The 13,913-nt window shown below is 35.2% G+C and overlaps 2 protein-coding genes across 2 annotated transcripts; both read left to right on the forward strand.

Moving 5' to 3' along the window:
- Positions 1-333: 333 nt before the first annotated feature.
- LOC142177398 (uncharacterized) lies at positions 334-708 on the forward strand. The gene has a single exon (XM_075245887.1). It carries the CDS (start codon positions 334-336, stop codon positions 706-708), a length of 375 nt encoding a protein of 124 aa, XP_075101988.1.
- Positions 709-1,912: 1,204 nt separating this feature from the next.
- LOC107797856 (general transcription and DNA repair factor IIH helicase/translocase subunit XPB1) lies at positions 1,913-11,995 on the forward strand. Its single transcript, XM_016620778.2, has 20 exons — positions 1,913-2,120; positions 2,238-2,281; positions 2,374-2,446; positions 2,869-3,037; positions 3,131-3,353; positions 3,467-3,523; positions 3,667-3,810; positions 4,573-4,653; positions 5,525-5,612; positions 7,286-7,623; positions 8,302-8,377; positions 8,471-8,664; positions 9,611-9,774; positions 9,883-9,955; positions 10,372-10,485; positions 10,839-10,919; positions 11,033-11,092; positions 11,195-11,278; positions 11,385-11,527; positions 11,733-11,995. Exons 1-20 carry the CDS (start codon positions 2,105-2,107, stop codon positions 11,818-11,820), a joined length of 2,310 nt encoding a protein of 769 aa, XP_016476264.1. The 5' UTR covers positions 1,913-2,104; the 3' UTR covers positions 11,821-11,995.
- Positions 11,996-13,913: the final 1,918 nt, after the last annotated feature.

Consider the following 13,913-nt stretch of genomic DNA (forward strand, 5'->3'; position numbering starts at 1 on the left):
AATCAGATTCTGACCCCGGTATCAAAAAGTCAACCCCTCGGTCAAACTTTCCAAAAAATTCAACTTCCGCCATTTCAAGCCTAATTCCACTACGGACCTCCAAATAATTTTTCGGACACGATCCTAAGTCCAAAATTACCATACGGAGCTATTGGAATCATAAAAATTTAAATCCGAGGTCATTTACACATAAGTCGATATCCGTTCGACTTTACCAACTTAAGCTTTTCATTACGAGACTAGGTGTCTCAATTCATTCCGAAATATCTCTGGACCCGAACTAACTAATCCGATAGGTCATAATACAGCTATAAAGAACAAATAGAGTAGTAAATGGAGGAACGGAGCTGTAATACTCAAAACGACCGGCCAGATCGTTACATGGATGAAGACTATCCAAGATCGAAACGAAAGAGGTCGGGAGTTTCATATGCACATCAATTTAGTGTGGAAGTATTTTATGCAGTTATTAATTTGCAACTTTCTGAGCTAAATAGTCGTTTTGATGTAGTGACTAGTGACTTACTCCTTGGTATGGCTTGTTTGAATCCGATTGATTCATTTGCTAATTTTGACAAAGATAGAATAATAAAGTTGGCCGAGTATTATCCAAGTGAGTTTGATGACAACAAGCTTCGAGATCTCAGCTTTCAGCTTGATAGTTTCATTGTCTATGCTCGAATGCCTCATAGCAAATTATCAACTTGAAGGGAATGAAGGATCTTGCTATAGTGATGGCAAAGACGAAATTAGATCAAACTTGGTGTCATATTTATTTACTTGTGAAGTTGACTTTGATTCTACCTGTTGCTATTGCAAGCGTGGAAAGGGCATTCTCCTCAATGAAGCTCATAAAAAATGATCTACGTAATAGCATTTGTGAGGAATTTTTGAATGGTTGTTTAGTTTGCAATATAGAGAGTAAGGTATTTACAAATGTAAGTAATGATGCTATTATTGATCGTTTTCAAAGTATGAAAACTCGTCGAGTACAATTATAAATTGATAATATTTATTTTTGTGATAATGAAACTAATTATTTTTTTGCTCGCTAAGTTGTTGTGATTGTAAAATTTTATATTATCAAACTAAACGTTAATCTTGAAAGTAATGATGCACCCATCGTCCCGAATTTCTAGATCCGCCTCTGCATGGCAAATTCAAGCAATGTAGCTTATAAGAATTTAATCTTTTTATTTTGTTACCAAAGAAAAAAAGAAATACCGGAGATGAGACATTCCAAATAAAACTTATAGCCTTGGCCAATTCCAAAGTAAAAAAAATATTTTTTTCAAAATTGAAGTGTTTGGCCAAGCTTTTCCAACGCCAAAAAAATATTTGTTTCAAAATTGAATTATTTGACCAAGTTTTTGGAAGAAAAAAATGCTTTTGAGTAGAAGTAAAAGCAATTTTGGGAAAGCACAAAAAATAGCTTCTTCCCAAAAGCATTTAAAAAAAAAAAAGAATTCTAAGAAAAATATACTTAGAAACACTTTTTAAAAGTTTACCAAACATTAATTCTGTCTCTCATCAAAAGTACTTTTGAAAAAAATACTTTAAAAAAAATACTTCTCAAAAGAAGCTTTTTTTGAAAATTGGCCAAACATGCTATAGTCAGACCTCTCTATAACAACATCTTTATATAACAACACTTCACTATAAAAACAAGCTTTTCCGGAATCAATTTTTATGTTATGTTATAATATATGTTCTCTATAATAACACTTCACTATAACATCCAAAAATATTCGGAACAAACGAGGCTGTTATAGAGAGGTTTGACTGTATTATATTGACTACGTATTTAATTTCTCCATGGGCAAATAAGTCATTTAAGTTCTTTATCATCATAATTTGTTTTCTTCTGTATACGTTTTTACTTTTTAGGTTTTCAGGGTTTAACTGTAACTTTGTAATAGATCAGGGGCTAAAAATTTGTAGAAAATATATAAGTATTCCATCGGAGAAACCAGAATATACTATTTTACCAATTTGCCTCAAAACCGCCATTTCAACGGACCGACTGTAACAAGCAAAGTGAAAACAGAAACTCTCAAGAGCTCATATTTTCGGATTCAATAAGCAGATTGAACCCTCTCGCAAAATGGGTCACGGACATGGTATTTTGCATTCAAAGATTTTAACTCTTTTACATCATTAACGAAAAAAAAAGATCCCGAAAAATCAGTAAACTTTTTTGGAAAACAGTTTGATGAAATATTATTGAATGAATTCAGGCGATAAAGGTCGACCCAGCAAAAAGATCAAGTTTTCTTCTAAGGTTATTCAGTTTCCCAGCTAGTTTCATGCGTTTTATTATATAAATAAAGATTGTATTTTTATTACTTTTTAAAATTTTTTTTGATGATGAAGGAGGATTATCGGTCTTCAGCTGCCGATGATGATCAGTACTACCCAGAAGAAGGCGGTGATGATTTTCAAGATGGTATTACTCTACATTTATTAATAGAGGTGGATCCAGAATATAAACATAGGACTATATATGTGTAAAGAACATATAAAAAATCATTTAAAAAATATGAGTTTGTGTTCTATGCACTTACTGTGCAAAAAGTGGTAATTACGTGTAAATCTCTTATAAAGTGTTAATTGGTAATTTGATAGAAATGGTAACTAACCTGGTATTACAGTTTAAATTCTCTAATAGTGTTAAAAATCATTACACTATATAACTTAAATCCAAAATAATTATGTATATTTTAAGAGCTGCACCCATTGCCTTTAAATGCTGAACATGCTTTTGCGATGCGTTATAGTGTTACACTCAGTGATGCTTTAATAAGGTAAATTTATGTCATGTTTCAACTCAATTGATGTGGAAATATTGAATGACTTTGTTATATTTAGGCGAGAGGGAAGGGAAGAAGATGGATTTCACTAAACTGGAACTCAAACCCGATCACGCCAATCGCCCATTGTGGGCTTGTGCTGATGGAAGAATTTTCCTTGAAACTTTCTCTCCGTTATATAAACAAGCCTATGATTTTCTCATTGCCATTGCTGAGCCTGTTTGCAGGTACCTTTTGTGTGGTCGATGATATACATTCTACATTTTTGTTTGTTTGTGGATGTTTGGAGAGGATTAACGGAATTGCTTTTATTTTTGTAGGCCGGAGTCGATGCATGAGTACAACTTGACGCCTCACTCGTTGTATGCAGCTGTGTCAGTTGGTCTTGAGACAGAAACTATAATAGCTGTTTTGAACAAATTGTCAAAGACCAAGCTTCCCAAGGAGATGATTGATTTTATTCATGCTTCTACTGCTAATTATGGGAAAGTGAAGCTCGTACTTAAGAAGAATCGGTATTTTGTAGAATCTCCATTTCCAGAGGCAAGATAATTAGCTATAGTAACAATGATTTCATTTGAGATATCTTCTTGAACTTTAAGATTCACTGCGGATTGCTAATAATTAATTGATTCATTTGATGTGATTATTTCTAGGTGTTGAAAAGATTGCTCAGCGATGAAGCCATTGCAAAAGCTAGAATTTCGTCTGAGGTCTGTGTTCAATGTGATTGAGTTGCTTGTTTTGTTGTCTGTAATGGTTATCAAACCCAGTAACTTCATTTTGATGCTTTGTTTTCTGTTACAAGTAGATACTACTAAGAGAAATTAATCTTTTTTGGTTATCTCTGAAATAGGGGATGCATGGAAGGGATGGGTTTACTGTAAGCAAATCCGTGAATGAAATTGAAGGTAGACATGATGAGTTGATAAATGAAGCAGATTTGGCAGCTGCAGCTGAAGAAAAAGAAACTCACGCATTTGAAATAGACCCTGCTCAGGTAATAATTAATGCTTTGTGGCAAGATGGTCTCGTTTTACACTCTTTTGGCAGAGGTGGGGGTTTGTGGTGTCGTTTGCTGCATTGAAATAAGTTGCAGCATTTATGAAACAAATAACCACTGATTATATTCGCATCAGTTCTCCAAATTCACTTGGTCTTTGAATTCTTTAGGTTTCCAGATTTCTTATGGCATTTAAATTTTCTATACCAAATAAACCTATCCAGATGTAAGCACCGCTGTCCTTTCACCTATTAAGGATGATGATTCGCTTGTCTCGTTTTTGCTGTACCCTTTACTTAGTATGTGGCTGTCTAATTTTGGAGCTATGATTTGTAATGTAGTACAATGTGTGGGGATTTATATACTGTTAGATATGAGCTGAGTCGACACCAGTTCTTATACTGTTAGATATTGATTCTCTAGCAATATGAATTAGTGGTGGTTTGACTAGGCAATTGGTTAAAGTAAATCTAGGACCAAACTCTAATGCAACAGTTCATTTCACTATTTATTAGTAACATTTACTTGAAGACCTCCTAATAGAGAAATGTGGCATATGCCTTAACTGTGCTCATTTTTGCATTGTGTTTTCCACTCAGTATCATCCAAGTATCTTCTTAGGGAGCTACAATTGCCCAATGGATTTGCTGTATCTCGTTGTGTGGAGACTTATCTTCCTGGTGAAAGGAACATCTTTGTGCGTGAATACACTTCAACTTTACTTAGAAATTGACTGTTTACCTATTTGTATACGGACAGGTTGAAAATGTGAAGCAGCGGTGTCTGCCAAATGCTTTGAATTATCCCATGATGGAGGAGTATGACTTCAGGAATGATACAGTGAGTTGCTTCTCCCTTTTTTTTGGCATCTGTGTGGAGCAGTGGATAGTGAGTAATTTATCTGAGGGAGAATCGTTCCTACTGTAAAAATAGGAATCACACCCCCTTAGTTGAATAATGAGTAGTTTTGGCTGAAGGAACCATTTTGTTTTGGCATACGTGTAACAACATTAGATCACATTGTGCTATTTTTACCGCCTTTAAACATTCATAGGAGTACTAATATGCCTAGAAGAATAAGAAAGCAGTAATTAAAATATCAACAGAAACTTCTGTTTTTCAACTAGACAAGGAACTTGCGTTGATGGAAGGATCGTGGTTGATAAAAAGGACCTGGTATTTTGGCTAAAATTGAACCTGGTGGGAGGGGCCCTCTAGAGGGATTCCACCTTCAGCATTCAATATGCATATGCTGTCGGCATGGTCTGTTTGACACAATTTATAAGATGCTTTCCGTTTGGGCACGTTCCCAATTGTTTGACACGATTCTAGTTGTTTTCCCCCCCGAAAATAGTCTTTCTACCTTCACAAGGGGTAAGGACTGCGTATATACTACCCTCCCCAGACCCCACTTGTTGTTGTTGTTGATGACGATGATTCTAGTTTTATTCAACTTTCAAGAATTTAAATTCACAGGTGAAATGAATAAGTTGCTTGAGGGTAGTAACTAAAATGGTGTGTGACTAGTATTTTCTCCATGTGATTAGAGAGCCATTTTTGTGATCCATATAGGCCAATCAAACATTTGGTCTTGAGTATGAGAAGATTGAGTAAAAATTATCTTGCATCAATGTTTTGGTGTTTGAGGGTGTGATTTGTTGGTTCCACCAATGGCTAAGTAATTCTGCTTAATACCTACTTAACACTGCAGGTTAATCCTGATCTTGACATGGAGTTGAAGCCTCAAGCACAGCCACGGCCTTATCAAGAGAAGAGTCTTAGTAAGATGTTTGGAAATGGTAAGGATGTGGAAACCAAATTTTACCAAGCAAAGGACTTAGTTTTTACACGTGGTGCTTCCTTCTTGTTTTGTTCTCTATTTGAACGTCGGCTGTCATAGTCAGTGGATTTTTTGATAAGAATGTCATAGTCAATGTATTTTGTTTTGCTAAAACTTTTTATGTGCTCTTCTGTATTTTTACTATTAACTTAGTGTAGTGATTATGCTTGTGTGTATTTGTTATCCTTTTGGGTTTCGTCCTTTTCAATAATTTATTACTTAGGTTGATTGCTCAAAATAGGTAGTGATTTTAAGTTGATAAAAGATAAGAGGTTGGGGTTGGAATGATGTAATTTTATATTGTAATATACTTTTCAGGGTTATCAGCTCAATCCTGCCGGTATCAGACACTAGATAAATAGATTCTATGTTTAGCAGCAGATTGACGGGGAATTTCCAATGATTATTACATTTTTGTGTGCAGAGTTAGTAGATATAAACATTTCTCGCAAAGCATCTAGGACGTCAGGAATATGTTAGTGCAAAGTTGTTGTGTTAATCCCAATTACGTACCGCTTCAAGGTGTCAAAAATGAAAAATATACGGATCAGGATAAATTGTCGCAATGGAGTACTGGTCAAATCAAGACAGAAATATTTGAGCTTTGAGAGGCCTTGATTCGTTGAGGGTTTATTTTAGTTGTTTCTTGCTGGTCAAATTGGTTATTGCATAAAACAACAAAAGGGGTGCAAAGTTTATTTTGTTCACTTCACTGACACAAAGAAGTTTCAGCGAAAGGGTTGCTCCAACCTCAAGTAGAAAGCAGTTTGATGTGAGAAGTGACTCTTCATTAAAACAATTGGTTTGGCGTTTTGGATGGGTTATTGTTTCAATCTGATTCCTTGACCAATATCCTAATGTGGAGTTAAATGTTTTCTAAAACTCCTGCCAGCCTCCATTTTGAGCTATAGGTCTGTCCCGGAATTCCTAGTTTTTCTACGGCCAATTATAGGCTAGTGCAAACCAATTTGTCGTACATCAACTTCAGTGATATCTACTTTCACGCACAAGCACACACGGAAATATAGTGAGTGGGATAATTTAGGAGTGAAGATGTAGTTGTTAAAAGGGCAAACGATGGATTCTGGGGGATGATTGATTATTGCCACAGTATATTGGAGTCTTCAGCTTCACACAGTGAGAAACACAGTCATGCCACAGTTATGATAAAAGAATGCTCAATAGAAAGGTATAAAGATGTGAGAAAGCTGCATCCTTGTGCTTGCAAAGATGGTATCGTTTCGTTCGAGTGTGTGCATTGTTATAACAGGGAGAATTAAGGTGTCATTTTCATTTATTTAGCCTACTACTGTTAGTTTTACAGTAGAACTTCATTTAACAAAAAGTTACAAACAGAAGGGAAAACATTGTGTAGATATTCTTAGCACAGGGTCCATTGCCCTTGTCGCTTTCTTGCTATTTTTGTTTGGCATGTGTTTCTTGAGGAGGGGATGGCTGGGTAGTAAGTGGTAATGAAAGTTGGACATCTTTCTTGATATTGGTTTTTCCAATGGAACCATATCTAAATTTCTGTGATGAGAGGGATTTTAAGATGTTCATAATTTTTGGGTGTTCCAAGAATTACATGTAATCCAATTGCCTCATTGGTTAAATTTATGTTAAATGCTTCAGGAAGAGCAAGATCTGGTATTATTGTGCTACCTTGTGGTGCTGGAAAGTCTTTAGTAGGTGTCTCTGCAGCAAGCAGAATAAAAAAGAGCTGCCTTTGTTTAGCAACAAATGCTGTGTCTGTGGATCAATGGGCTTTCCAGTTTAAGTTGTGGTCTACTATCCGAGAAGAGCATATATGTCGTTTCACTTCTGACAGCAAAGAAAGATTCCGTGGAAATGCTGGTGTGGTGGTGACAACATATAACATGGTTGCTTTTGGTGGCAAGCGTTCTGAAGAATCTGAGAAGATCATTGAAGAAATAAGAAATAGAGAGTGGGGTTTGCTCCTCATGGACGAGGTAAATGCTTTGTCTTGCAATGTTTCAAGTTTTGCCATCCAAATATGCATCTAATATATGAGTCATGCTTTGTGCACATATGGAAACAAATTAAGCATGTTGCAAAAGATGGACAGGTGTAAAAAATTTAGTGCCTTACGTATGTCTTTTGAGGTCGATGTAAAACAATCATTTATTTTGAAAGCTATCCTTATTATCATATCTGTCTGTGTCGTGGTTTATGGAAAAACATATACTGTGTGGGGGGTGGGGTGGTATATTCACAGAATTGATTAACAATTTAGTATTTGTTGGTTTAGTTTCCCATTTCCGTGTCACTCTTGTACTCAGTTCTTACCTATAAGTAATAGACAATATCGTCTCACTGTTTTCTTTTTATTGGAATTAAATAGTAATTGCTGATATGTCAAAACTGTTCTATTCTAATGTGATATATCTACATTTATTTGAATGTTCCAGATATATATTCTCACTCTGTTATATTTGAATGTTCATGCTATGTTTAACACAAGAATTTGTTTTTTAAAAAACAATCTGGGTCAGTACAAGTATCTTGTGGGAAATGCATGTCACCAAATTGTTTAACAAATTTCCCTTTAACTGTGGATAGATATTAAAGGTAAAATTTGAATTTATATTGGCATACATATAGGTGTTTGATTCTTGGTATTAATGTAGGTGCACGTGGTACCTGCACATATGTTTCGAAAGGTCATTAGTATCACAAAATCACACTGCAAACTTGGGCTTACGGGTACGTATTTCAAAAGAGAGTTCTTGCAAATTGCAATGATAACTTTCTTTGGTATCTCACAAAATCTAATGAACTTATTGGCTTACATAACAGCTACGCTTGTCAGAGAAGACGAGAGAATTACAGATTTGAACTTTCTTATTGGTCCAAAGTTGTATGAAGCAAATTGGTTGGATTTAGTGAAAGGAGGATTTATTGCAAATGTGCAATGTGCTGAGGTGTGGTGTCCAATGACTAAGGAGTTCTTTGCTGAATATCTGAAAAAAGAAAATTCAAAGAAGCGGCAAGTATGTTTTTGTTGAAACTGTTCCATGCTTAATGCTTAGAAATCAATGTTTGATGACTTTACATATGGCTCTTATTTTATTTATATTCATTCATCTCATTGACGAGCACAGTTTGGACCTTAGAACATAGTAGATTTTGGCATTTGTTCTTGTGACATGTCTGTTAAAATGGATATCAACTTGCAGGACAGTGTAATGAGAGATCTTACAGCTGAAAAAACATCATAATTTCACTATTTATGTGATTGAGTGCAAATCTGTGAAGTATGACGAATTAGTCCTGACAGAATGACATTGTTCTGTCAAAAATTCTTTGAATAAAAACAATGAAATGACCTCGACTGACAGGAACCTAAAAGATGAATGAGTACCAAAATTTTCTTCTTGTTCTATCCTCTCCTGACTTCTTGTATTGCCCATATTGTTAGAACCCAAATTTGTCGGTTTCTATTTCTGTTTTTCCTAGTTAGGTGAATTATATGAGAGATTTCAGTGTTGTACTCCAAAGAGACAAGTCTCCTGAGTTACATTAGAGATTGAATGGCTGCTCTGTGGGGACAAGTGTCAGAAGTAATAGATTCGAACAAGGTAACTGCCGTAATTACTCACCAGCATTTTTTCCCATTTGGTAAAGCCCACCCTCAAAACCCCCTGCTCAGGAGGCAACTATGGTCCTTTTCCAGTTTGCTCCTGTGATGACTTGAACTACCAACGTCTTGATTTGAAATCCGAGTGTAATGGGACTTGCAATTTCCAGCTACTAATATGTTCCATACGTGGATATTGTGATATGATGGTTTTATCATTCATAATTTATCTTTTGTAAATTCATGTTTGTTTGACTTCTATAAGACAATTTTTCAGTAATATTCTTGAGTTCACCCCATTCCTTTTGGCATATTGTTACTATTCTTTCTTTAACTCTTATAACCATGTGATGTTCCAGGCACTTTATGTGATGAACCCAAACAAGTTCAGGGCTTGCGAGTTTCTTATCCGTTTTCATGAGCAGCAGCGTGGGGACAAGATAATTGTATTTGCGGACAATCTTTTTGCACTTACCGAGTATGCGATGAAGCTTCGCAAACCTATGATCTATGGTGCTACCAGGTTTACACAAGATGTTATATCAAAGATTTATTGTTTTGCTATTTTAGATGCCTTTTTGTTGTTTTGTCATTTAAGATGTCTTAATGGGCAATTTATCTTGTTATGCAGCCATGTTGAAAGAACAAAAATTCTTGAGGCATTTAAAACAAGCAAGGAGGTTAACACCGTATTCCTATCCAAGGTATTGTATTCAAGCAGATTTTTATATCACCAGCTGTGCCAGAGTGTCAAAATTATTTGTGACTACTTGATTTGATGATAATGGCTTGATTATGGAGTTGGGACCAAATATTGCTCGCGGTCTTTCTTACACACGCATGCGTGCGTGCGTGTGCATATATATGTTATATGCATGTCTGTGTGTGTATTCTTCAAGATCTGTAGACGTTTGCATCTGTACTTGTGCAGAACCATGAATCTCAAATTTGTAATGCCATATTTCATTTGCATTTTGCTTGTTTTCAGTTAAAAACATAGTCTCTTGCGACCTATTCATAAGTGTTATATTCGAAGTTATTCTTAACCTTCTAACAAAAAAATGTTACATTCCAAGTTCTTCTTTTCCGAATATGATGTGATTTCTGCTTTTATTTACAGGTCGGTGATAACTCCATTGATATTCCTGAGGCGAATGTTATAATACAAATTTCGTCACATGCTGGTTCAAGACGACAAGAAGCTCAACGTCTAGGGCGTATTCTCAGGGCCAAGGTTTGTCTGTTTTCTCGTTCAGAATTGCCTCTTTTGATTCTTATTTCAAATGCTAAAAGTATGATATCTGATAAAATCTTTCTAGTGAGTCATGCTCCAGGTAAATCCTTTGTACAAATAACAAGGTTATCATTGCGTTCCCTATGTATTTGACCAAAAGATGGTAGTCGTCTTCATGGTTTTCACAGGATTTTTCGTAAGCGATGTCGACATTAAAGAAGTGAACAATTAAAAAAATACAGTAACGACATCATATTATTTATTATCACCTTACTTTTTACGAGGGGGGCCCTTCTGCCTCGGCGACTGATGTTTCCAATCAACCAGTCTTTAATTCATTGTTTGGTTGACAGGGGCGCCATCAAGATAGGGTGGCAGGAGGTAAAGAGGAGTATAATGCGTTCTTTTACTCCCTCGTGTCAACAGATACCCAGGTGCAGAATCCTTTCCTGTTTGCTAGTTTCTGTTGATGTATGATATCTTCTTATACTCTATTTGGTGATGACAATTTTTGTAGTATGACCTTATTTGCAATGTTCAAATGCAGGAAATGTACTACTCAACCAAAAGGCAGCAATTCTTGATTGATCAAGGTTATAGCTTTAAGGTATTGCCTCTTGGCAAAGCCATTGATAGCATACATGTTCTACCTTTTCATCTGGATACAGTGATCGTTCGTAGTGGCTCTTCTGACCTGTTCTTGTATTAGGTGATCACAAGCTTGCCACCTCCTGATTCTGGGCCTGAGTTAAGCTATCACCGTCTTGATGACCAGCTTCAACTTCTTGGAAAGGTTCTTCTACTTTCTTTTTTTCTGTACATCAAGTAAAGAGTTTTTTCTTTCCGTAATTTATTTTAAGATGTTAACCAACTTATGTGCTCTTTACCTTCACCTATAGGTACTGAATGCTGGTGATGATGCAGTCGGTTTGGAGCAGCTAGACGAAGATGCAGATGATATAGCTCTTCAAAAAGCCCGTCGCTACGTGGGTTCTATGAGTGCAATGTCAGGAGCTAAAGGGATGGTTTATATGGAGTACAAGTATGGTTACTATTCAAACCTTGCAGATTCTTCTTTCAATATACCAAATGAACCTCTTGGCATTTTCCACTTGAATGGACGCTTTATTTACATGTTTTTTGCATATTGGTTTGTGAGAAAGATTTGCTACAAATGCAAATTATTAAATACAAATTTCCGTATAGAAAGTGAAATTCTTTTGACACTACCTGTATGTCCAATGCAGTACTGGAAAGAAGCAGGGAGGCCTTATTAAAAGCAAGCCTAAAGATCCAGCCAAGAGGCATCAGTTATTCAAAAAACGCTTTGGTTGATTCATCCACGAGGTTTTCGGATATACTTTCTCCATTTACTTGTTATCTATTTGTGTACCAGTTCATCAAGTAACCAGGCAACTGCTTGTTTAGTACTTGGGAAGAAGGGTAGGTACATGAGACATGGATATGAATGTAACAAACATACAAATATTTATAAAATTAAATTCAAAAACCGCTTCTTGTTTGGTTATTTCTTAGATTCTGCTTTTGACTCTAGCCATAATGATCATAGATCAATCACCTTAATCTCAAACCAGTAGTGGGTGGTCGAAATGAGTCCTCTATTCCCATTCCGTTTAATCTGGTCATGTGATTGGAGAGAACGGTCCCAACTCCTGATAATGGTGGATAGTTTGCGCATAACTCAATGGCTACCTGCATCCTCTCACATGTAGATGTATTGAGTAACTCTCTCTTTTTTGTATCTAGACGTTGCTTTCCCGTTGTGTCGCTCCACCTCATTAATCACCTGGCTGGATGTTTTGTATCATGACTTATTTTGCCTGGTTGTAACCCTGTCTGTTTCGTTTATCTGCAATTTTACTGGCTATGATAGCTCACTGTTAAGCCGTTTGAATTGTAAGCAAATATCCAATTTATGAGAAACAAAACTTTTTCTTTTCTTATTTTAATTTAACAAAGGTGAATGCAAGATCCAATTTGTTTTAGCAATGATATTGAGCATTTCTTCTGCAGTTTTCAGCCTATAGGCTTTACAGTTAATGTCGAGGTGCAAATACCATTGAAATACGAATGCCTTCCTATCTTTACTTGTATGTTGATATTTTCCGTATTAATCTTCGCAACAGGTAGGTAAAAATAGCACGGGCTAGTCAGTTTTCGGACTGGTAATTCAAAAATAGCCAGCGTTTGCAAAGTCATTGAAAAATAGTCACTATTTTGCTGCAACACGGACCGGTCCAGCATAATATACTGGAGATTGATGCACGTGTGTATGAACTTCCAGCATATTATGCTGGAAGTCCAACACGCGGAAAGTTCCAGCATAATATACTGGATATTGAAGCACTTGTGTATGAACTTCCAACACATAATGCCGGCCGGTATATTATACTGGAACTCTAGTATATTATGCCGGAATATTTTCCGGATTATGAACAGTGTTTTCGTTCATATTTATCTTTACATGAAAAAGTGGGCTAAATTTCGATTACTTTTGAAACTGTGACTATTTTTCAATTACCACCTGTAAATCTGGATATTTTTGAATTTCGTAGGGGTGTACATGGGTCGGCATGGTGCGGAATTTTTAATTACCAAACCAAACTAATGGTGTCGGGTTTTTAAATCTATAAACCAAACCAAACCAATAAACTCGGGTTTTTCAATCTCGGTTTTTTTCGGGTTTTTTCGGGTTTTTGAATTTTTTTTCTCGGTCAAGTCTTCATAGCACAAAATATGTAACTTGTGCACCAAATATTTTTTTAGTCCTATTAAGATATAACTATATAATGTGTTTTTCAAGAAAATAATATAATAATATGAAATAAGTCATAGCATTATCCTAAAATATTCAATAACAAAGATAATAAAATTACATAAAATAAATATTGTTAATTAATAAGCATAATAAAAATTAATATAATCTAAATATACTGTATATGTCACGCTAAACTAAGTATAGCTAATAAGTACTATTAATTACATAACTAAGCAATAAAGAAAAAGATAAACTAAGTTAAGCATTTTCATTATAAACCAATGTAAAACTAAAAAATAGGTATCCAACACTATCATCATTCCTAGTACTGAATTAGTTTCTTTTGTTAGCATTAGTATTGATTTGAACTTGTAAGAGTTACTATATTTATGGGCTGTAAAATTTATTTACCATTCAAGAATGTTAAGTCCAAACTTGAAATAATACGTTAAAAGATAAAATTGTGAAAAAGTTTTTAAAAATTACATTACAATAAATAATTATATGTATAAAATATTTTTAAAAATTATATAAATGTACTATTGGGTTGATTTGGTTTCGATTTGACTTTTTTAATTAAATCCAAACCAAACCAAACCAATTATGGTCGGGTTTTCTTTTTCAATACCAAACCAAACCACAATCGATT

The sequence above is a fragment of the Nicotiana tabacum genome, chromosome 23 (assembly GCF_000715075.1).
Source record: "Nicotiana tabacum cultivar K326 chromosome 23, ASM71507v2, whole genome shotgun sequence".
NCBI lineage: Eukaryota > Viridiplantae > Streptophyta > Magnoliopsida > Solanales > Solanaceae > Nicotiana > Nicotiana tabacum.